The 25,035-nt window shown below is 36.3% G+C and overlaps 1 protein-coding gene across 2 annotated transcripts in view; it reads right to left on the reverse strand.

Annotated features, from left to right (window-relative positions):
* Nucleotides 1-25,035, reverse strand: part of LOC149939902 (lachesin-like) — a 106,250-nt gene that overhangs the window by 16,292 nt on the left and 64,923 nt on the right. For both annotated transcript variants that reach the window (XM_090177329.1, XM_090177330.1), the window contains 2 exons: nt 20,561-20,851; nt 19,821-19,886 (listed from right to left, as the gene is read on the reverse strand). In XM_090177329.1, the coding sequence (XP_090033455.1) occupies nt 19,821-19,886; nt 20,561-20,851 (357 nt within the window). The remainder of the gene's footprint in view (nt 1-19,820; nt 19,887-20,560; nt 20,852-25,035) is intronic.

A 25,035-nucleotide genomic window follows, 5' to 3' on the forward strand; every position in this document is an offset into this window, starting at 1 on the left:
GAGATAAGAGCGCCAAAAAAAGTCAAGCGAGAGAGTGAAAGGAGGCGAGAAGCGGACAGGAAGCAAAGCGCGAGCCAGATTTTATAACACTGTCAAGTGAGTCAAGTGTTCGTGAATGATAGTAGAGATTTTTCATTGTCAAAAGGCGACCTACCCTTTATATCGATTTATATGAAAGCTGCAAAGTGACCGTTCGCTCGGGCAGACTTCGCGTCAAGAAAGAAAGATAGAACGAGCGAATGCAGCGCCGCCATACGCCAGCGGGGTGAATCCATTAACGGCATGAAAGTACATGATGGCGGTTTAATTAAAGAGAAGAGAATTTAAAAGCCATCAATCAGCTCGGAAATGGAATTTAGGAGAGACGCGACCATTAGACGAGCGGAGGAAGACCTCGCCGTTTTTTCGAACCATTCCCAATTAAAGCGAGCAAAAAGCTCGAGCATCCGAAGGTTGGCCAATGCCCGGGTATCGCGAAAAAGAAATCACACGAGACCAGGATGATCCGGCTCCTTCTTAAGGATCAGCGGCCAAAGGTCATTTAAAAGGGCTGTCGTTGGAGTTCTTTTATTTATCTAGATTTTGGTTGAAAGTCGCGCTCTTAGGATATAACACTTTCTATTTCATTGTGTCGATAGCTTTCATTATAATTAGTGATTCGTTTGTCTAACAATTTAAAACTTTGTGGACTATGATCATTCGCATACTCTTTCCAAAATAGGGAATCAATTAAAGATTCGAAAATTATATCAAAATTTGGGCAAACATTTATGGAAAATGACAATTCAAATTTCAAAATGTATTAAATTTGATCTAATTGTAATGTACAAAATGCAACTTGATTCTAATTTATTTCCAATTATTTGATGGAAACTGGATTCCAAATTTGGACAGTGGAGCGAGTCATTTTCATCAGGGGAGGGAGACCCAATTTCCCCCTGTACCGCGCTGTCTAGAACTACAATTAATACGTTGAAGCCTATTAATCTTATGGGCTAATGTTATGAAAATATGTTTGTTGTCGTGGTAAGTGCAGCGTGACGTTACTCCCTTCTGTGGGTTTTTTTGTGATAAACATTATTTGAACTACTAATTAGGCTTACCTACTAACAAGGAGACGACCCGAGGTGTTACACACCGATTTTGTTCAAAATCGGTGTGTAACACCTCGGGTTGTCTCCTTGTAAGTGAATAGTTTAAAAAAAAGAATACCAATATTAATCATAATATAATAATATAAATATTATTTGAAACGAATTAGCTTTCTAATATTATAAAAACTGCTGACTAAATGAAATAAGTACTATTCATCTCTTAATTAGTTTATATTCATTTTAAGTTAGCAAAAAAACACATAAATCTAATTAATAATATTTAATTTATTTCTCTTTGTATTTAAATCCTTTAAGAACCAATACTTTGACCATGAGAACGCCTAAATAGGTCAACGATACACGATTGCTTTCTGAATTTGTCAAGATCTTGTTGGAACTCGGAGCTTGCTTCAGTTCAGACGAACTACAGTGAAGTTTTTTATTTACTCTATGATCTAAAAAATATCATAATTTATGGTTATAAATCATACTACTTTTCAACCATTTCATTAACAAATCTCTACAATAGTTAACTACCAGGGTGAGTTATCATTCTGCAGTTAAGAATATAAAATTTTGTATATTTCATTTATAAGTATAATATTTAATTTAACTTTAAATAGAGTATTTCTCAGAACCATATCATAATCAGGTCACTAACAAGCATTAATACAAATATTTTTAATTTAAAATATAGATTATTTCTTAAAATACACATAAAAAGCTCTTAAGTATTTCTCAGGACCTGAAATCGATGTCTCTAACATGTTCTCCTTCCAAAGACGCAAGAAATAAACCATAGATTAAATAGTTTGTTATAATTTCTTTGAACTAAAATAGCCATAAAATCTAAAACAATACATCGTAGAAACGTTGACCGAAGCGTAGAATTCCTCGAAACGAGAAACTTTTTATGAAATTCCGGGTTAATGTCTTTTCCAAAATTTTACTGTGCGCTAAACGAAATACTTTTAAACTAAAATGAACAGAACCACTCGTAACCATTTCAGTTAGGTTCAGTCTAAATCAGTTGCGGGACATTTGAGCTTATTAACTAAATGACTTTACTCTCTGTTAATAAACTACCAATAAATAAAATATTTAAAATTCCGCAAATATTCAGGGTAAATAAGCTATTTATCTTCAGTTAATTTCGAAAGGTTGCGAGTAAAAAAGCTTTGGTTCGTGCGACAGTTTTTGATTTGTTTGGATCAAAATTACTTCTGCAATGTTATGGGTCTTTCTGATTGTGTAGGTAGTTATTCTGTGGCTTACCCCGGTATATTATTTATTGGAGAGAAGCTATAACTTAAATGATGGGGTTTTCGTGGATTAAAATCGTTTATGAGTTGGGTAAATTATGATCCTCAGATGAGTCAGATCAAATACGAGACACGCGAAGGTGGGTTGGGATGGTCTCAGATCACGCGGTTAAAAGGGTAAGAGGAACAAAGTCATTTGGCTCATGTTAGTGAAAATCGAGGGGCTGATCACTCCGCGTAATCGGTGTACAGAGCCGTACCTTTGACTGTACTAATGGGATTACGCGTAATCTTTGAAGTCCCTGCCTTTGGCAGTGCTAATCTAAGCGTAATCCGGTGTACAGACTTTCTAAGAGTGGTTAGCCCCTCGGTGAAAATTACGTTTTTAGGCTCATCTATCGTATAACCCAATAAAAGGTGCTAAAACGCACTGAGATTGAGAAAGATGTTTTGTAATTAACTTTATATTTTTAATTCAGGCTAGAACCTTTCTGCTATCCTACTTTATATCACTGCACAAAAACCACCAGACTATAACTCACCCTACGAAATTCCACTGACAAACTAATCTGGTGTGGACACCGAAAATATAGAAAAGAAAAAGTAACTGTAGCGTTGGTGTAGCTTTAGAATGTATTTCGAGGTTCTAAAGCCACGGGCTGGCGTTGGTAAGTAGGATTCAAACCCACAACACACTGAGCAAACTTGGTAATCTCTATTTTTAAATAAAAACCATTTTAATAATTCTGGATATTACGAAATAAAACGGTTAACTTCGAACAGTGTATAGTATACGCTGATACCTTCTATGCTAGAAACGTTCTGTATTAGGATAACGTTTTCCCTTAACCTTCGACTCCTTCCGTTTTTGGCTTAAATAAGCGTAATACGCGAATACGTATCCCTCAGACTCGAATATGTAGTTATAATTCTTGTTTTTTAACGTGAATGCTTAAAACATGACTTCAGACCCGCCGTTAGATTTGTTCACCGAGCACGTATTCGGCCGGCGCATCAACTATTTAAACTACAGTTTATTTCTTTCAACTTGCGGGTCCAACTATTCCTCTAAAGGAAGTAAATTTTTGTTCTTTAAAGAAATATTTTATTTTTCTTTAGAGAAACAGTCTAGATTATTTCTATTTCACATCAAGTAAAGCATTGAACTAGTATACCAAAAAAGTTAACGATGTCCACCCGAAATACGACTAACCAGACCTATCTATAAAAATACCAACCAAATTCGTTTTCAAGAATTCCCACCCGACCCGTCCATTAAAATACCTACCCAACTCGTATAATAAACAACTACCATTCCCGTCTTAGAAAATACCCACCCTACCTGTCTAAGAAAATACCCACCTTTAACGTCTAAGACAAAACCCACCCTTAACGTCTATAAAAATACCCACGCTTCCCGTCTATGAAAATACCCAACCTTCCCGTCTAAGAAAATACACACCCTTAAGGTCTATGAAAATACCCACCCTTAACGTCTATGAAAATACCCACCAAATCCAAAATTGAAAAAAAAAACCCTCCCGGCACGTCTATGAAAATACCAATCCACCGGATTGTGAAAATACCAATCCAACCGGATTATGAAAATATTCACAAGTCCCGAATATGAAAATAGCAATCCGACCTATCTATACAAATACCCACTCAACCCATCTATGCAAATAACAACTTGACCAATCTATGAAAATACCCCCTCGACTCGTCTAAGAAAATATCCATCCAACCGTTTTAAGAAAATACCCACCCTTAACGTATATGAAAATAGCAACCCAACCTATCTATAAAAATATCCACCTGGCCTATTTATAAAAATACCCACCCTTCCCGTCTAAGAAAATACACACCCTTAAGGTCTATGAAAATACCCACCCTTAACGTCTATGAAAATACCCACCAGATCCAAAATTGAAAAAAAAAACCCTCCCGGCACGTCTATGAAAATACCAATCCAACCGGATTATGAAAATATTCACAAGTCCCGAATATGAAAATAGCAATCCGACCTATCTATACAAATACCCACTCAACCCATCTATGCAAATAACAACTTGACCAATCTATGAAAATACCCCCTCGACTCGTCTAAGAAAATATCCATCCAACCGTTTTAAGAAAATACCCACCCTTAACGTATATGAAAATAGCAACCCAACCTATCTATAAAAATATCCACCTGGCCTATTTATAAAAATACCCACCCTTCCCGTCTAAGAAAATACACACCCTTAAGGTCTATGAAAATACCCACCCTTAACGTCTATGAAAATACCCACCAGATCCAAAATTGAAAAAAAAAACCCTCCCGGCACGTCTATGAAAATACCAATCCAACCGGATTATGAAAATATTCACAAGTCCCGAATATGAAAATAGCAATCCGACCTATCTATACAAATACCCACTCAACCCATCTATGCAAATAACAACTTGACCAATCTATGAAAATACCCCCTCGACTCGTCTAAGAAAATATCCATCCAACCGTTTTAAGAAAATACCCACCCTTAACGTATATGAAAATAGCAACCCAACCTATCTATAAAAATATCCACCTGGCCTATTTATAAAAATACCCACCCTTCCCGTCTAAGAAAATACACACCCTTAAGGTCTATGAAAATACCCACCCTTAACGTCTATGAAAATACCCACCAGATCCAAAATTGAAAAAAAAAACCCTCCCGGCACGTCTATGAAAATACCAATCCAACCGGATTATGAAAATATTCACAAGTCCCGAATATGAAAATAGCAATCCGACCTATCTATACAAATACCCACTCAACCCATCTATGCAAATAACAACTTGACCAATCTATGAAAATACCCCCTCGACTCGTCTAAGAAAATATCCATCCAACCGTTTTAAGAAAATACCCACCCTTAACGTATATGAAAATAGCAACCCAACCTATCTATAAAAATATCCACCTGGCCTATTTATAAAAATACCCACCCTTCCCGTCTAAGAAAATACACACCCTTAAGGTCTATGAAAATACCCACCCTTAACGTCTATGAAAATACCCACCAGATCCAAAATTGAAAAAAAAAAACCCTCCCGGCACGTCTATGAAAATACCAATCCAACCGGATTATGAAAATATTCACAAGTCCCGAATATGAAAATAGCAATCCGACCTATCTATACAAATACCCACTCAACCCATCTATGCAAATAACAACTTGACCAATCTATGAAAATACCCCCTCGACTCGTCTAAGAAAATATCCATCCAACCGTTTTAAGAAAATACCCACCCTTAACGTATATGAAAATAGCAACCCAACCTATCTATAAAAATATCCACCTGGCCTATTTATAAAAATACCCACCCTTCCCGTCTAAGAAAATACACACCCTTAAGGTCTATGAAAATACCCACCCTTAACGTCTATGAAAATACCCACCAGATCCAAAATTGAAAAAAAAAACCTTCCCGGCACGTCTATGAAAATACCAATCCAACCGGATTATGAAAATATTCACAAGTCCCGAATATGAAAATAGCAATCCGACCTATCTATACAAATACCCACTCAACCCATCTATGCAAATAACAACTTGACCAATCTATGAAAATACCCCCTCGACTCGTCTAAGAAAATATCCATCCAACCGTTTTAAGAAAATACCCACCCTTAACGTATATGAAAATAGCAACCCAACCTATCTATAAAAATATCCACCTGGCCTATTTATAAAAATACCCACCCTTCCCGTCTAAGAAAATACACACCCTTAAGGTCTATGAAAATACCCACCCTTAACGTCTATGAAAATACCCACCAGATCCAAAATTGAAAAAAAAAACCCTCCCGGCACGTCTATGAAAATACCAATCCAACCGGATTATGAAAATATTCACAAGTCCCGAATATGAAAATAGCAATCCGACCTATCTATACAAATACCCACTCAACCCATCTATGCAAATAACAACTTGACCAATCTATGAAAATACCCCCTCGACTCGTCTAAGAAAATATCCATCCAACCGTTTTAAGAAAATACCCACCCTTAACGTATATGAAAATAGCAACCCAACCTATCTATAAAAATATCCACCTGGCCTATTTATAAAAATACCCACCCTTCCCGTCTAAGAAAATACACACCCTTAAGGTCTATGAAAATACCCACCCTTAACGTCTATGAAAATACCCACCAGATCCAAAATTGAAAAAAAAAACCCTCCCGGCACGTCTATGAAAATACCAATCCAACCGGATTATGAAAATATTCACAAGTCCCGAATATGAAAATAGCAATCCGACCTATCTATACAAATACCCACTCAACCCATCTATGCAAATAACAACTTGACCAATCTATGAAAATACCCCCTCGACTCGTCTAAGAAAATATCCATCCAACCGTTTTAAGAAAATACCCACCCTTAACGTATATGAAAATAGCAACCCAACCTATCTATAAAAATATCCACCTGGCCTATTTATAAAAATACCCACCCTTCCCGTCTAAGAAAATACACACCCTTAAGGTCTATGAAAATACCCACCCTTAACGTCTATGAAAATACCCACCAGATCCAAAATTGAAAAAAAAAACCCTCCCGGCACGTCTATGAAAATACCAATCCAACCGGATTATGAAAATATTCACAAGTCCCGAATATGAAAATAGCAATCCGACCTATCTATACAAATACCCACTCAACCCATCTATGCAAATAACAACTTGACCAATCTATGAAAATACCCCCTCGACTCGTCTAAGAAAATATCCATCCAACCGTTTTAAGAAAATACCCACCCTTAACGTATATGAAAATAGCAACCCAACCTATCTATAAAAATATCCACCTGGCCTATTTATAAAAATACCCACCCTTCCCGTCTAAGAAAATACACACCCTTAAGGTCTATGAAAATACCCACCCTTAACGTCTATGAAAATACCCACCAGATCCAAAATTGAAAAAAAAAACCCTCCCGGCACGTCTATGAAAATACCAATCCAACCGGATTATGAAAATATTCACAAGTCCCGAATATGAAAATAGCAATCCGACCTATCTATACAAATACCCACTCAACCCATCTATGCAAATAACAACTTGACCAATCTATGAAAATACCCCCTCGACTCGTCTAAGAAAATATCCATCCAACCGTTTTAAGAAAATACCCACCCTTAACGTATATGAAAATAGCAACCCAACCTATCTATAAAAATATCCACCTGGCCTATTTATAAAAATACCCACCCTTCCCGTCTAAGAAAATACACACCCTTAAGGTCTATGAAAATACCCACCCTTAACGTCTATGAAAATACCCACCAGATCCAAAATTGAAAAAAAAAACCCTCCCGGCACGTCTATGAAAATACCAATCCAACCGGATTATGAAAATATTCACAAGTCCCGAATATGAAAATAGCAATCCGACCTATCTATACAAATACCCACTCAACCCATCTATGCAAATAACAACTTGACCAATCTATGAAAATACCCCCTCGACTCGTCTAAGAAAATATCCATCCAACCGTTTTAAGAAAATACCCACCCTTAACGTATATGAAAATAGCAACCCAACCTATCTATAAAAATATCCACCTGGCCTATTTATAAAAATACCCACCCTTCCCGTCTAAGAAAATACACACCCTTAAGGTCTATGAAAATACCCACCCTTAACGTCTATGAAAATACCCACCAGATCCAAAATTGAAAAAAAAACCCCTCCCGGCACGTCTATGAAAATAACAATCCAACCGGATTATGAAAATATTCACAAGTCCCGAATATGAAAATAGCAATCCGACCTATCTATACAAATACCCACTCAACCCATCTATGCAAATAACAACTTGACCAATCTATGAAAATACCCACTCAACCCATCTATGCAAATAACAACTTGACCAATCTATGAAAATACCCCCTCGACTCGTCTAAGAAAATATCCATCCAACCGTTTTAAGAAAATACCCACCCTTAACGTATATGAAAATAGCAACCCAACCTATCTATAAAAATATCCACCTGGCCTATTTATAAAAATACCCACCCTTCCCGTCTAAGAAAATACACACCCTTAAGGTCTATGAAAATACCCACCCTTAACGTCTATGAAAATACCCACCAGATCCAAAATTGAAAAAAAAAACCCTCCCGGCACGTCTATGAAAATACCAATCCAACCGGATTATGAAAATATTCACAAGTCCCGAATATGAAAATAGCAATCCGACCTATCTATACAAATACCCACTCAACCCATCTATGCAAATAACAACTTGACCAATCTATGAAAATACCCCCTCGACTCGTCTAAGAAAATATCCATCCAACCGTTTTAAGAAAATACCCACCCTTAACGTATATGAAAATAGCAACCCAACCTATCTATAAAAATATCCACCTGGCCTATTTATAAAAATACCCACCCTTCCCGTCTAAGAAAATACACACCCTTAAGGTCTATGAAAATACCCACCCTTAACGTCTATGAAAATACCCACCAGATCCAAAATTGAAAAAAAAACCCCTCCCGGCACGTCTATGAAAATAACAATCCAACCGGATTATGAAAATATTCACAAGTCCCGAATATGAAAATAGCAATCCGACCTATCTATACAAATACCCACTCAACCCATCTATGCAAATAACAACTTGACCAATCTATGAAAATACCCACTCAACCCATCTATGCAAATAACAACTTGACCAATCTATGAAAATACCCCCTCGACTCGTCTAAGAAAATATCCATCCAACCGTTTTAAGAAAATACCCACCCTTAACGTATATGAAAATAGCAACCCAACCTATCTATAAAAATATCCACCTGGCCTATTTATAAAAATACCCACCCTTCCCGTCTAAGAAAATACACACCCTTAAGGTCTATGAAAATACCCACCCTTAACGTCTATGAAAATACCCACCAGATCCAAAATTGAAAAAAAAAACCCTCCCGGCACGTCTATGAAAATACCAATCCAACCGGATTATGAAAATATTCACAAGTCCCGAATATGAAAATAGCAATCCGACCTATCTATACAAATACCCACTCAACCCATCTATGCAAATAACAACTTGACCAATCTATGAAAATACCCCCTCGACTCGTCTAAGAAAATATCCATCCAACCGTTTTAAGAAAATACCCACCCTTAACGTATATGAAAATAGCAACCCAACCTATCTATAAAAATATCCACCTGGCCTATTTATAAAAATACCCACCCTTCCCGTCTAAGAAAATACACACCCTTAAGGTCTATGAAAATACCCACCCTTAACGTCTATGAAAATACCCACCAGATCCAAAATTGAAAAAAAAACCCCTCCCGGCACGTCTATGAAAATAACAATCCAACCGGATTATGAAAATATTCACAAGTCCCGAATATGAAAATAGCAATCCGACCTATCTATACAAATACCCACTCAACCCATCTATGCAAATAACAACTTGACCAATCTATGAAAATACCCACTCAACCCATCTATGCAAATAACAACTTGACCAATCTATGAAAATACCCCCTCGACTCGTCTAAGAAAATATCCATCCAACCGTTTTAAGAAAATACCCACCCTTAACGTATATGAAAATAGCAACCCAACCTATCTATAAAAATATCCACCTGGCCTATTTATAAAAATACCCACCCTTCCCGTCTAAGAAAATACACACCCTTAAGGTCTATGAAAATACCCACCCTTAACGTCTATGAAAATACCCACCAGATCCAAAATTGAAAAAAAAAACCCTCCCGGCACGTCTATGAAAATACCAATCCAACCGGATTATGAAAATATTCACAAGTCCCGAATATGAAAATAGCAATCCGACCTATCTATACAAATACCCACTCAACCCATCTATGCAAATAACAACTTGACCAATCTATGAAAATACCCCCTCGACTCGTCTAAGAAAATATCCATCCAACCGTTTTAAGAAAATACCCACCCTTAACGTATATGAAAATAGCAACCCAACCTATCTATAAAAATATCCACCTGGCCTATTTATAAAAATACCCACCCTTCCCGTCTAAGAAAATACACACCCTTAAGGTCTATGAAAATACCCACCCTTAACGTCTATGAAAATACCCACCAGATCCAAAATTGAAAAAAAAACCCCTCCCGGCACGTCTATGAAAATAACAATCCAACCGGATTATGAAAATATTCACAAGTCCCGAATATGAAAATAGCAATCCGACCTATCTATACAAATACCCACTCAACCCATCTATGCAAATAACAACTTGACCAATCTATGAAAATACCCACTCAACCCATCTATGCAAATAACAACTTGACCAATCTATGAAAATACCCCCTCGACTCGTCTAAGAAAATATCCATCCAACCGTTTTAAGAAAATACCCACCCTTAACGTATATGAAAATAGCAACCCAACCTATCTATAAAAATATCCACCTGGCCTATTTATAAAAATACCCACCCTTCCCGTCTAAGAAAATACACACCCTTAAGGTCTATGAAAATACCCACCCTTAACGTCTATGAAAATACCCACCAGATCCAAAATTGAAAAAAAAAACCCTCCCGGCACGTCTATGAAAATACCAATCCAACCGGATTATGAAAATATTCACAAGTCCCGAATATGAAAATAGCAATCCGACCTATCTATACAAATACCCACTCAACCCATCTATGCAAATAACAACTTGACCAATCTATGAAAATACCCCCTCGACTCGTCTAAGAAAATATCCATCCAACCGTTTTAAGAAAATACCCACCCTTAACGTATATGAAAATAGCAACCCAACCTATCTATAAAAATATCCACCTGGCCTATTTATAAAAATACCCACCCTTCCCGTCTAAGAAAATACACACCCTTAAGGTCTATGAAAATACCCACCCTTAACGTCTATGAAAATACCCACCAGATCCAAAATTGAAAAAAAAACCCCTCCCGGCACGTCTATGAAAATAACAATCCAACCGGATTATGAAAATATTCACAAGTCCCGAATATGAAAATAGCAATCCGACCTATCTATACAAATACCCACTCAACCCATCTATGCAAATAACAACTTGACCAATCTATGAAAATACCCACTCAACCCATCTATGCAAATAACAACTTGACCAATCTATGAAAATACCCCCTCGACTCGTCTAAGAAAATATCCATCCAACCGTTTTAAGAAAATACCCACCCTTAACGTATATGAAAATAGCAACCCAACCTATCTATAAAAATATCCACCTGGCCTATTTATAAAAATACCCACCCTTCCCGTCTAAGAAAATACACACCCTTAAGGTCTATGAAAATACCCACCCTTAACGTCTATGAAAATACCCACCAGATCCAAAATTGAAAAAAAAAACCCTCCCGGCACGTCTATGAAAATACCAATCCAACCGGATTATGAAAATATTCACAAGTCCCGAATATGAAAATAGCAATCCGACCTATCTATACAAATACCCACTCAACCCATCTATGCAAATAACAACTTGACCAATCTATGAAAATACCCCCTCGACTCGTCTAAGAAAATATCCATCCAACCGTTTTAAGAAAATACCCACCCTTAACGTATATGAAAATAGCAACCCAACCTATCTATAAAAATATCCACCTGGCCTATTTATAAAAATACCCACCCTTCCCGTCTAAGAAAATACACACCCTTAAGGTCTATGAAAATACCCACCCTTAACGTCTATGAAAATACCCACCAAATCCAAAATTGAAAAAAAAAAACCCTCCCGGCACGTCTATGAAAATACCAATCCAACCGGATTATGAAAATATTCACAAGTCCCGAATATGAAAATAGCAATCCGACCTATCTATACAAATACCCACTCAACCCATCTATGCAAATAACAACTTGACCAATCTATGAAAATACCCACTCAACCCATCTATGCAAATAACAACTTGAACAATCTATGAAAATACCCACTCGATGGGTCTAAGAAATAATCACCCGTCCCGAATATGAAAATAGCAACCTGAACTTATATTTTAAAATACCCACTCAACCCGTCTATGAAAATATCCATTCAACCAATTTATTAAAAAAAACCACTCACTCGATCCGTTTATGAAAATAATCACTCGATCCGTTTATGAAAATACCCACTCGATCCGTTTATGAAAATACCCACTCGATCCGTTTATGAAAATAACCACTCGATCCGTTTATGAAAATACCCCCTCGACTCGTCTAAGAAAATATCCATCCAACCGTTTTAAGAAAATACCCACCCTTAACGTATATGAAAATAGCAACCCAACCTATCTATAAAAATATCCACCTGGCCTATTTATAAAAAAAGCCACTCGACCCGTCTAAGGAAATACCCACTTGACTCGTCTATGAAAATACACATCCAACCGGTTTATGAAAATACCCACCAGATCCAAAAATTAAAATTGAGAGAATGCCCACCGGATCCTTTTAAGAAAATACCCACCCTACCCGTTTATTAAAATACCCACCCTACCCATCAAATAAAATACCCACCCTACTCGAATATGAAAATACCACAACGGGCTTTGTGTAACTCAAAATTTCATCAGAAACTGCAATGCATATTTCGTACATGAGACCACTTTTTTGTTGGCAAACGATGGAGAGCGTCATATTTGGTTGTTCAAATCGGCCATTCTTTTATTTTACTGTATCGGGAATTATTACCAACCTTTTCAAAACGTTTATATTGTCACAACACCATACAGGTAGAGGTAAAGAGGCTGTTTAATTGGCGAGATTGAAAGCGAGTGACGCGTTCATTTTTAGTTTATAAATAAAATACATTACATTTCTGCACGTTAAAGATTCTTTAAATGCATTGAAATTAAAATGTTGAAAAAAATTTGACCTGGATTTACCACGTGGTAGCAGATACGAGCGCGTGGAACTGGTTAAATAATTAATATTAACAGACTTGGTTCACAGTCATTATTCGCACAGATATTCTTCAAAAACGTAGTAATATTCTACACGCCTAAAATGTGCATTTAAACCCAACTCAAGTTAAACACGAAAAGGTACATAACACTAATAATTAATAGTTAAAGAAATCAGAAGATATTTTTCATTAATCATTTTAATTATTTACTACTTTAAAGATTTTAGGATAATTTAAAAATTTTCAAAACAAATTCCAAATAAATTTGGTCTAGGGAATAACATTCTTTTAAAAATAATATAAAATAGTGAAGATCGCGATAATTAGCTAATGTACTTGTAATTTGCCAAATTGATTATTTAAAACCTAACCCACCCATCTACATTTTATTACTTCTACGTAAGCTTATAATTACACCCTTTTGCAAATTTATTTTCAGTATTCTTACAGAAGTCTGTCGTAATTTTTGAGAGTAAAATTATAGGGATAAAAACTACAAAATTTAAAAGTTTAAAAATATTTCGTTAATAGAATTTTAAATATTTTTATAGATTTTTAATTTATAATAAAACTTATTTGGGGTAAATAAAAAAAAAGATTTTATTTTATAAAAAATCATAATAAATATCTATAAAATCATTAATTTTTAATAACTATCCCTATAACCTAAATGCCTGTTCTTAGAACGTTGTTTTCTATAACATATGTATTCGTTTTGAATAATCAAACATACGTAATAGAAATGACCTAATTTTAGTTGTTTATATAAAATGCAAAATTCGACGCATACCATAAATATTTTACGTACAGATTCTGCGCGGAGCAAAGCTACGTTTTTGTATTACCTTAAACAAAAATAGCATTTAAAAACAATCAGATACTTATTTGGTAATTAAATACGCCTTCGAAAGGTTCCTATTTTTATCGCGAGTGAAGATAACTTTCGTAGCAATTAAGATAGATGATGAAAGCTAGGCCAGCCCTGATTAGGTTTCTCGGTTCTATCATTAAATCAGAGATTTCCATAGACTTATCTTTCAAGCTCTCGGAAAAGGCCAATTTGCTTAAAATATTTTAGTGGGATCATTTATTGCTCGCGAAGAAATTTCGTTCCGGGGGGTAATATCTTTCGGGAAGATATCGACTGTCAGGCTGCGAGTCGGACCTTCTCCTTCGTCAGGTTTGGCACACACGGAGCGAGCGATGGTGGGCGGTAGTGGGCGGTGGTGGGCAGAATGGCCTTTTCAGGAAGAAAATCTATTGGCACAGCTGGCTAGACAGAAGAGAGAGCCTTCTTGCGGTTTTTTATGGCAATGCGGATAAAAAAGGACAATCAATAGCTGTCAATTCCCACTGTGATCATAAGATTAATTCATGAGGCAGATTGCCGCCCTTTTCAACCCAGACCACCGCCGAAAGACGTTTAAACAACATTTTCCCCGCTATTATTGTGTTTTACCTCTAACCTCCATTTATTTCACACCATTTGAATCGAACAGCGATTTCAATAATCTTGCTTTTTTTACGAAGTTAGCTTTTCTCTCATTTCTGCCCTAAATAGTCATTTGGAGAAGATACGCGATGAAACGTTTTCCTTGCGCTTTTACTAGGCTTTCTGCTCTATTAAAAATAAACAATAAGGTGGTTGTATTTAAGGAAAATATAATAATAGTAATAATTATCAGTTAGGCTAATACCCGAGACACCACCTTAGGCCCAAATCATCTAGCGACATTTCTCGCCTTTAATTCAGGTGGTCGGGTTACAAGACGTCGGAGGGTGCACTGCAAATAAAGCGTTCACCTTAAAATCGCTATTGTACACATTGGTAGCACATACATGTGAACTGTATATGTTCTACAAAGTGATCCCATGTGTGCTTTTACGATCTCTGAGTGATCACTCTTTTGAAAATATCGCTTATAAGTGATCTCGTTTCACCTATCAGTGATCTTAAAGTCATCATGGTGCCCTTAAAGAACGCATAACACATTTAGAACACTAGTATCAATGGTTTGGTACACTAAATTATCACTTTGAGGACACCACGTTGTAAAATTTGGTACACCACATAATCTCTTTTCGAACACTTTAAATTTATAGTGCCAATTGGTACACTAAGCGTAACATCTAATTGTTTATATATATCCTCTTAGCAGACGCTAAAGCTTGAGCGTCGCTGCGCCACCTAGTCTAATTTCGGTAGCGAATTGAAATTTCATACTTTTGTTTTATCCCCATTAGCTACTGAAAACTTTCGTTATGCCCCCTTTCGGCGGCCATCCACGACGTGTAGAGGATACAAATACGTAATGAAGTCAAAGCTACGAGAACAGGGGGCTTAACAGACGTTTGATACACGGTAATCCCACTTAGCAGAAGCTAAGCAAAAGCTTCTGCGTCGCTGGGGCCACCTAGATTCGTTTCAGTATGGCTAACACACTTGTTTTCAAACACGGACAGTAGGCGCCATCTCTTATTCCTGTTTTTCTACGCACGGCGTCTATAGGCCCCGTGCATGAAAAGAGAAGATACAAGTAAATTCAAAATCGTCTGCTTAACTTTTAATTTATCCAAGGACTATAGTGTAAACTTAATAAAGCAGACGAAAATGAGAGCCACATGTGGTATTTTCCCTCATTGCGGATAGCTTTAATGCTGCCAGATATCTAATCTACGCTAGGGGCCTATTGCCTTACATATTTATTTCCTACCCATATCGGTAAAACCAAGATTTTTAACGCACGGGGTCTAAACTATTTTTTAGATATATCTGTAGTAGCAGAAAAAGATACTTATATCATTCACGTTAATAAATTGCAAACAAAAATAATGCCGTTCAATATTAGAGCACTAAATGATCACCTGCGCAACAAAATTGGCTCACCTGTTCACTTAAAGAAATAAGGGAACACTACTGTTTAGGTGTTCTACTGTGTTTCCGGTGTGTTCTTTAATTGAACAAGTGAGCCAATTTTGTTGCGCAGGTGATCTTTTAGTGCTCTATTTTGAACTGTTTTTGAAACACTTTCAGAATGCCAAAAAACACAACAAGATCACTCAGGAACACTAAAAACACACCAAAAAACACTTAAACAGTAGTGTTCTCTTATGTGTTTCCTAAGTGTGCTTTAAGTGAGCAAGTGAGCCAATTTTGTTGCGCTGGTGATCTTTTAGTGATCCACCTGTACACACTTTTGAATTGCTTAAAGAACGTATTATTCACGCTTGTAGATCACTATAGTACACTAGTTACACACACACGAAGTACTATGTTCCAAATGTGATCTCTTGGTGTATAGTGATCCGATTTTGTTGCGCACTTTTAGTGATTTTCTAGTGAACGTTTTTTTTGCAGTGTGGTGGCAAGCCATTCATGCCACGCGAGCCAGGGGCTCCCCGCACTCACTTTTACCGTTAATCTCAACATGTTTTTATGGAAAGTGGAAACCGAAAAGCTCGGGGGTAGCCCCTTTAACCAGTTTTGCTAGAACAAACTCAACGTGGAAGGAGTTCTACCGAGTTTTCACCCAGTGCCACAAGTTGGGATCGAACCCGGCCCCTCTTGCTGCGAGGCGAAAGTGTTGAAAAATGGCGAGTCCTGAATTGTATTTCAAAAGTAAAAAATAATAAATGTAATCAAAATAATTTAAAGGAAAAAATTGAGGGCATTTCTTGGGATAAACTGTTTTTACTTAATTAATCAATTAAAAATTAAATGTTTATCCGATCAGTTCAAGAGAAGATCAAACAAAAGATAATATGATGCTAATTACGCCAAATATAACCGTGGATATAAAAATGTAGTTCCATTTTCCATTTTTTTGGAGAAAATGAGTTTCACCTTATTTTAGGATAAAAATTAAGAAATTAAAAGTGATTTGTATCGGTCATAGACCAAAAAAATATTCTTGGACAGTTATTGAAACGTAACACTCGACTTCTAGCGAGAAAATGCTGCAAACACGGAACTACGTAACTTTGGGTACAACTTACGTAATTTTAATAATAATCATCAGCTAGGCTAATACCCAAGGCACCACCTTAGGCCTAAGTCATCAAGCGACTTTTAAAGCCAATAATTCGGGTGGACGGGTTACAATGCGTAGGAGGGTGGTGGCAAGTCCAGCATGCCACGCGAGCCAACAGCTCCCTACACTAACTATTACCCAATGACTGTTGAATATTTTTACAATAGAGTGCGCTCGAAACCGACGAATAACGAATGGAAACCCAAGCCGGATATTGTACCCAATTCCGGTTTATCCCCTTCGCCACCCCCATAGTGTTACGTTGAGGGGACCACAATTTTAGTACTGGGAAAGGTACTGGATAGCTGGAATATCATTTATTTGTTTCGTCTAAACCTTTGAGAGGGGTCCCAAATGTTAAATAATTTTATGTTAATTACAGCAAACGTTAGTGTGGCTATTGCGAAACCTTCTCCATCTAGGACGAGTAATATTTTATTCCCCTTTTTAGAGTAATATTAAATATTCGAATAAAATCGCCTTTTTCGTCAAATTGATCTCTCAATGTTCCCAAATACACAAGCATTTTTAGGTCGAGGTATTGATTCCTGCAAACACTGATTCTTTTGGATGAAGCAATGTTATGGGCCGAATATTTCAGGTGTTTTTAGAGATGACTGTTTAAGGGTAAAACAGACTACCAAATTAGGCATCGCGGAGAAATGAACTGTTAGGGGCGTGATAATTCCTCGATGTGCCACCTATCATAGATACTTGAAATGAAAACGGTGCTTAACATGGTTTCTGTAAAGTTGCCTGCTACTGATGAATTTTTATTCCTATGAAGTCCAAATACTCATCCAGTCTCGCGTATTTTGCCCAATTCGTCCAGCTTAAAAGTGCCCTTTATTTTACAATTATGAGCTTTACTCGCGGAAATTTTTGTGCATTCCTTAGTTCCGTATGAGCTGGCTTATTTAAAAATTAAATTTTATGCTTAACTTAGACTTAATTGGTTGGCCCTAAAATCACTTAACTAAGCTATAATTTTTGACAATCCTTTCTTAAATATAGCACTTAGCAATTAAATTCATTCCCATTGGTTCACCAAAACTGACGCGTCATGCCAGGGTAACTCAACAAAGTCATTATCCCGAAGTATAAATAAATACATTGTTGTCTCGTTCAAATGCTTTTATGCTAATGTGTACTAACTTGAGCAAATGTTTTCAATTAAATTATGGTTTCCACAATTTTGCTGTCTGATGCCGTGCTTACAAGAATAGCCAAAAAGACGCGATATTTATAAATACAGAAAACGCGAAGAATTAAATAAGATAAACGTTTCCGGTTGAAACTTTATTACGGAAATTCTTCAGCAGATAACCGACCTTGTAGAAGGATTTGCGTACATTTGTTCGAATTTCATTCGTCCGAACGGTGGTACAAATGTCCGAATGATCATTTGTCCGAATGCCGGAAAACAGGATCGTATGTCCGAAAACGTATTTCATTTGCCCGAAAAATTTATCACAACTTTTGTTGGTGATTTAGTCGTTCAATTTATGTTAACTATACTGGCGAATTTCATTTGTTCGGATAATCGATTGACCATTTTTTCGAACATTAGGAATCGGTTGTTTATTTTAAATATTGTTAATATAAGAAAATAGTAACATTAACGTGAACCTAACCTAACCTAACCTAGCCTAAAATATCCACAACATTCAACGCAATTCCCGCTTACTATATCGGCCAAAAAAAATCGGGACTAAAAAAAAACAACAATAAGAAATACTAATTTAGCGACAGAATTCGGACAAGTGATGCTACCGATTCGGACGGATGAAACAAACAAGTTGTCCAATTCGAACAATTGAAACCTTTGTTATTTCGACGGTTCGGACGAATGAAATTCGAACATTTGCTCCACCGTTCGGACGATTGAAATTCGAACAAATGTACCTACCCCTGTAGAAGACGTTAGATTGCTCGCCATGAAGACCTATTTTATTTCCATAAATAAAGCTTAGTTTTCCCCCAAATTAATGGTCTATTATAGACTTTGTCTAGCGCCCAAAAGGCACCTACGATATAGTTACAGCAATATATACCATTTCTTCTTCCTTAATTTGCTATTTTATAACTCGTCAGTTAGAAGAAAATTATGAAAGGAATATTAGCTTAGTCAGTAAGATTTCGTTATTTCACTGTATACAATAATTTGTTAATGTAAACGTAACCAATATATGAATATACTAAGACGCCACAAGTTTTCACATTGAAATTATGTGAATTAAACATAACGTTAATGACTTAGGCTCAAGGTGGTGCCTTGGATATTAGCCTAGCTGATTAATTATTAAATCCCATAAATTTAATAAATATATTTTAAAATTGGAGCTGTGTTACCCCCTAAAAAATAATAAACGTCGTACGCATTCAGATTTTCTCGTTGTACCCAATTAACATTCACTTTATTGTTCAAATGTCTCTAAATCTTGACAGGGTCATAAAACCATTTATTAATGTAAATCTGAAAACTACGTATTTTTCAACTTTTACCTTCAATTTTATTGCTTGACGATTGGACCCCCTGTGTGGTTGGTGACGTTGTTTGTCTGGTCACCTCTGAAAAAATTTATCAAACCCTTTAAGTGCATCGCAGAAATCTAATTTAATAATATGTCGTCAAGAATTCTAAACTACATCGTCGCATACTTTGTAGTGAAAGTCCATCTGCTTTCGACATTTCGTTAGAGTCTCTTACACAGATGATCGCCATCTATGTTTAGGTTTTGTGATTAAAAAGCAGAAGGACATTCGCTTCTAAGTATACTAGAGTTATACCACAGAATTATACTATTGCTTGGTACTCTTAGGAACCTGAATGAATTGTTGTTGTCACCTGAAAGTTTGTAGGTTTGAAATATTCGCGTTCAGATTTTGAATATATTTATGATTACCTACAACTTATATGCTAAAAGGAAACTCATTCCGAAAAAAGATAAATCAATTCATGTTTACGTTTAACGAATTTTGTATTTTGCCTAAAAGGTTTTCATACAAAGATGATCTGGTTTTTGTCACTTTCGATATCCTTTTAGCTTCTATTATCACCGCTTTATTATACTAAATGCAAACGCTTGTTGCGAAATTATTCGTTTAACGAAGATTAAACTAAACAATTCACCGCACAAACTCCTATCGTTCTATACTGGAGTGTACGTTACTACGTCCACAATTACTACCCTAATTTCCAAAAACACTTTAAACTTATAATAAAAAAGAGAACATTAACATACCGTAAAGTCTGATGGTACCTTCAGTCTCTCCCAACGAATTTTTGGCGACGCAAGTGTACGATCCAAAGTCATCGTGCTGCAGGTTTTTGATGCGGAGACTCATCTGGACTTTGTAGACCCCTGTCTCTATCAGGTAGATGTCGTACTTGTTGTTGGCTAGGATGATAATACCTCCCTCGCGGCTCCAGAACGTCACCGCTTTCGGGTGACACTCTAGGCTGCAGTCCAGGACCACATCTGTGCCCACCGGAGCACCGACTAACTGACTTGATATCCATATCATTGGAGAAACTACAGGACACAACCATATTTCATTAGAAGTAGTAATGGTTTCAAATAATTGTTATATGACTGAAATCAGGATTTCGTAGAGTGTAGGATTTGGTCTGAAAGATTAGGATATACGATTGATGCGTGAAAAAATAGGACTTTCTATAAAGTAGCATTGTTTTGATGTTGCTGCTGCGTCATGGGTTACGTATCGATGACGTTTCACTAAGAAAAGGCTTGGAAATAATTGTAAATTAGATGAGACACCCTGTTTTTAGGTATACACTGAGCTGAACTACTACGTGTTTCGTAAAAAATGAGCTACATAAACAAGTTCAGCAAGAGTAGATTATTTGGTTTGAGTCTATTTGATCTATTCCCAATTGATCGAACGGGTCCCATTTGATCGAATTTCCATTTGATCGAATGGCATTTGATCGAACGAAATTTGATCGAAAGCTACTGTAGGGTAAAACTACTAGTTTTTGGGAGTAAATTGAAAAGGCAACGGTGCATACGCGCCTACGGCGCGCGTACATCAACCTAACCTAACCTAACCTGACCCTATTTATATATAACCAACGGGCCGTTATCGTCGATGTCATAAAAAATTCCATCATATAGTGTATAAAGTAAAAATCTCTTCATCTTTGTGGCTTAATTCAGTTAAAGCAATGAATTATTCCTTCTGCACTTAAGCAATGAATTATTTCATCATTATTCCTTCTGCACATCATATTGACATTCGGTAAAATAAAAACATACCAACTGGTACTATAAATACTTTTGAATTCGATCATTTGAAGGTTCGATCTTATGAAACAAATGACAAATGGGATTCGATCAAATGGTACTTCGATCAATTGCAACGTATAATGATCGACTGTCGATCACATATTTTTCGATCAAATGGACCAACACCAATTGTTTTATGGTTTGTAATTCCAAAAACAAAAATATAAATTGATAATCTGGACCAACTTGTGGATCGTGAACTTTTAACCGAACCACAATTTTTACAAATAAGAAATCACTCTGCTTTTCCAACCAATATGGCAGTATCTCACTATCGTAGAAGCAAAGCCCCTTTCAACTCAAACATTAAATAAATACGGCAGCTTATACTCTCTGACGAGGACGGAACGTTAGGGATTTACACACTAAAATAATCCGACGCATTTTATAAGGTTCATTAATTAGTTCAGCTAATGAGTTGAACAGCGATATATCAAAACGTTTCTTGTACAAACATAGGCCTATAAGTAACTGTACCAGAATTGCGTAGCCGTAATAAAATTCGATTACCTCCATATAATTGTACCTTAATTAAAATTTCATTTTCAATATTTATTAAACTTAGTTTATTTAAAAAGAAGTAGTACGAAAGTATTATTTGGTTAAGACAATCGTTTTAGATTCGTTTCCTGAAGCTCAAATTATATCGCGAAAAATATCGTAACGTCGTTCATTAAACGAATCACTTCGAAAGTTAACTTCGGAAGCGAAGGTCCTTAAATATGATACATAAATTGACAAGACAAAAAGGTTCTAAAAGCAAGTTGTTTGGACACTCGAGTCTCGCCGCAACTATATACCCCGAAGGGCTAGAACGGAGTTTTTGGAGAAAAATTGACTCCGATAAAGCTCAATATCGATTTTCTCGGCGTTTACTTCGAATCAGGCATCGAGAGAGCGAGAGCGAGAGAGATAGAGAGAGAGAGAGGGAGAGAGAGAGAGCGAGTTTTTAAAAGCAGGAAACCACCGCAGCCCTATAAAGGAAGGACGTGCGTAAACAAATGTAGGGAACCGCCGTTTTCATGCAAACACTGAATTTTAAACAGAGACCGAAAACTCTGTTCGAAAATCAATATTGCTTCGTTTCGTTCTATTTCATTTAAACAGTAAAAATCCTTAGACTTCTTTTTCGACGTGGGTCTGTATGCGCCGTTGCAAACTATTGTGGATCAGGTAAACTTAAAGATAAGGGTCATTCCAAAATCATTTTAAGCTAAGCCACCCAGATTTGGTTAGATTATATTTTAAAACTTAAAAACTGGTTCAACTGTAATTTTTTTTACCAGTATGAGTTGTGCGCAATGTAAAACTATAAGAACTACAAATAATCCCGTGTCTCTAGGGGCCTCAAATATTGCGTAGAAATAACAAAAAAAATCACTTTTACTTAAACTTTAAAAAAAATTGCGCTTAGGGCCTCAAAGGAAGATAATCCGCCTGAACTAATCCACTGTTGATCTGAGACTGAGAACTTTAAAGGGCCACAATTCGGAAATAGGGCTTGAAAAATGCCAAAATTGGATAGGTTGTATTTGCTGCCACGAGGTACGGAAGGAGCTGAAATTCGGACGTAAATTTTCCAATCGTTTCTGTGGTACTTTAAACAAAGATAAATAAGTTTAATTTTACGATAAGACTAAAATTTAAATACACGATAAGAATTCAAATTGGGGTATAATAAAATTGTTTTCTTTAAAACGACGACAAGTTTCGCTATATTTAGACCCGTCGAAGTACCACCATTAATTTATTTAAACCATGATTATTCAACTCCATCGTTACCCTGTGGCACCCTTTTTCCAAGCTTATTTTCGTGCCAGATTGACTAGGCATATATTCTGTAAACAATTTTAAATTTTCCAACTCCAACAACGTTAAGCTAGATTTACAAAGACGCTTAAATTAAAAAAAAGCGCGAGTTTACTTTGATGCGTGCTAGTGGTGCAATAGAAATATACTTAGAGCCGGGTTTTTTAGTTTTCAAACGCCAACAGAAACCTGGCTTTATTGAGAAAACGAAACGGGTTTTCTTAAACTCATTTCCAAAGTGTACTTTTCCACCAAGTCTATGGTGTCCATTTTTTTCTCTCTAGCCGTGAGTCGCCTTGACTGGTAGAAAGCCGATTTTTTTTTAACAGCCAATCAAAAGCTAGAAACTCGACGTCCAAACGTTGTACGTTTTAATAGGCTCTTCATATCGCCTTAGGAGAGGCGACCTAGGGTATTCTTGTTGTTTTATTCATCGGTTAAATACAATCATGGTAACGTGTAATTTCCATAATAAAGCTTAGTTTTATAGCAATATTTATTGGTCTTTTTTAATTCCGGTTGCGAATTAAACACAATATTTTAACACATCACCCATATTATAATTTTAAATTCTTTCTGTTAAAGGGGACAACGTTATAAGGAAATTTTGGCATTTCTTCAGAAATCCACAATATTGACACAAATATTACAGTGACAAATTTTAAATTGCTAGGTTCTGTTACAAAGCGGTAATGAAATTATCAATGATAGAATGAAAGCAGTGACTGTAAAATTTATTTGTGAATCACGGTAAATAATATCATAATGAATACCATTACATATATACAGCCTTGTTTTGTGAAAAACATAACTATATGAAATATTTCCCATAACAGGGATATTGAAAGAATCAGTAGCGTATTAATATTAAGTGTGGCAGGTCCAATTTTCTACACGCCACACATTCTACTGATAGCCTGATCCACCAATGACAATATAAATTATTAGTTGGATAGGAACTGACGAGAGCTGTGTCTAGAATTTAGAAGTACTAGTTAACGAGCCTTAACTAAGGAACGGCCAAGGCTTACTCAAATATGACCTGCTTTGAAAAGTAAAAATCAAGTTTAATTTTGAAAATTAATTACGAATTATTGAACCTGTACATAAAATTGACTGTCATAACCAATCGCTTCGCTTTCAAATTAGCAACCTAGATTCAATTTGGGTCGCTTTATTGCCATCAAACTAAGCTTACTGTAAGTTTTCCATTGAAAGGATAACTTAACAAGTTTTCTGTTACGAAACGAAATTCCGATTACGCAATCTGTCTGCGGCAAACTGCTACTATCTGATATCGGTTTGTGCTATACTTATGGCTATTATGATACTTATGTAAGAAGGAACGTAAAAATAGTCTTTTAAGTTTCGAATGTAATTAGGTACAGGAATCCATACCTCTACTTGGAATGGTTTTCGGGCTGTATCGCGTATGGTAAGATCAGTCTGTTTTGGCCCCACCAACGAGAGAGAAAATCCCCTCTGAGCGTGCTCCCCTCTCACAGTAGTTGTTTGTTAAGTTAACATAGTGACGTCAAAAAAACCGTCAGCCACATCGAGACGAAAACTTACCGCGATAAGCATTGCAAGTAGAGGTATGG

This window comes from Leiobunum rupestre, chromosome 6, assembly GCF_980474605.1.
Source record: "Leiobunum rupestre chromosome 6, qqLeiRupe1.1.hap1, whole genome shotgun sequence".
Lineage (NCBI taxonomy): Eukaryota > Metazoa > Arthropoda > Arachnida > Opiliones > Sclerosomatidae > Leiobunum > Leiobunum rupestre.